Source organism: Lucilia cuprina, unplaced genomic scaffold (assembly GCF_022045245.1).
Source record: "Lucilia cuprina isolate Lc7/37 unplaced genomic scaffold, ASM2204524v1 Scaffold_2422, whole genome shotgun sequence".
NCBI lineage: Eukaryota > Metazoa > Arthropoda > Insecta > Diptera > Calliphoridae > Lucilia > Lucilia cuprina.
The window spans coordinates 1-1,658 of NW_025807369.1; the positions used below are offsets into that span (position 1 = coordinate 1).

At 31.1% G+C, this 1,658-nt stretch overlaps 1 protein-coding gene across 1 annotated transcript; it reads left to right on the forward strand.

Moving 5' to 3' along the window:
- Positions 1–886: 886 nt before the first annotated feature.
- LOC111688697 lies at positions 887–1,367 on the forward strand (the record flags this gene model as incomplete). Its single annotated transcript, XM_046955957.1, has 2 exons — positions 887–1,144; positions 1,206–1,367. Coding segments are annotated over exons 1-2 (346 nt in total), but the record flags the coding sequence as incomplete, so codon positions are not given.
- Positions 1,368–1,658: the final 291 nt, after the last annotated feature.

Here is a 1,658-nt window from a genome sequence, read left to right on the forward strand (position 1 = left end):
AACTGAACTAGAACTGAACTAGAACTGAACTAGAACTGAACTAGAACTGAACTAGAACTGAACTAGAACTGAACTAGAACTGAACTAGAACTGAACAAGATGATTAGGTATTTAATATGAGTTAAACAATCTTTCTACTTTTTAAAAGAAAAAAATCCCATCGATATTTTATTTAGAAATTAAATCATCTTGAAATTTTGGGGAAAAAATTAAATCCCCCCAATATAAAAAAAAGACACAGATATTAATTTTTGCCTCAACTCTTTAAATTTTTTTAATTAAAGTAACAAAATACTAATTGTTTTGAATAACACATACATTTTGCGACTTATATTACTGGACTATGCACCAGTTTTAAGGCACTCAACTGTTAACGACAGTAACAGCGATACATTATTATTTTTATATCATAATAGCTAAAACGATTAATATTTAAATTTGTTAGAGCCATGTTAAAAGAGCGCAAAAGTTAGACTAATAGATATGCAAACATCTCTTTAAACCAGTTTAATATAGTAAAAAAATACCCAAAAAATGTAAAACAAAACAATGCCACCAGTCAGTATGTTTCCATATAAACAAAACAAAAAAATTTAAATAACAACAACTGTGCTAACAACAACAAACACGGTTCAATAATACCGCCACACACAGTTGTTAACAATAACGCTTGTTTAAGCCAAGATTGCAAGCAAACCTCACTCACACTCTCTATACGACGTCATAAACCGGCTGCTGCAAGCGACACTTTAAAAGTGGTCACACAACATGTGTTTGATCGATCAAGTATTTTGTTTTTTTTATTAATTATTCTAAAGCTGAGTAATAGTTTAAATCAGACTCTTAGATCAAAAAAAGTATAAATATTAGTAGACATTACAATGGAATTTATTTATTATAAACAAATAAACATTAAACAATACCACATCGCGGCTAAAAAAGAACACAGCGCGCAAAGTTATGCAGTTTTCTGATGATCAACAATCACGATCCGCTAGTAGCAGAGAAGGCTTGCAGCAAGCTGTTGTTGTTGGAGGTAGTGGTGATAAAGTTGTTGAAGGTGGGTCCGGAGATTTACAGCAAAAACTTGAGGCAGGTGCTGTAAGTAATGTATGGGATTATGAGGAGATTTTAAACGTTTTAGGTGAGTTTTATGTTTAAACATTTTATAATATATTTATTTAGAAAATAATATTTTACGATAGGTTTTGGAAAAACGCAATGGATTTTATTATTAATCAGTGGCTTGTTGACCATGACTTCTATGGCGGCTCAGTTGTCGGTAGGCATTATAGCTATATCTTCCCAGTGTGAATTCGATATGTCTCAGAGTGAAAAGGGTGTTATGATGGCAGCATGTGTGACTGGTAAGAAAAGTGATTTAGTTTAATATTACTTTTGTTTTAAATATGTTTACGTTAACAGGAAATAGTAAATTAATCTTTGAATAACTTGCGAGCTTTGCAATAAGAAACTTAAATATTTAAAAATACATTTACAATTAACACAGAAAAAATTGCTATACTAGAACAGAAATAGAACAGAACTACAACAGAACTTGAACAGAACTAGAACAAAACTAGAACAGAACTAGAACAGAACTAGAACAGAACTAGAACAGAACTAGAACAGAACTAGAACAGAACTAGAACAGAACT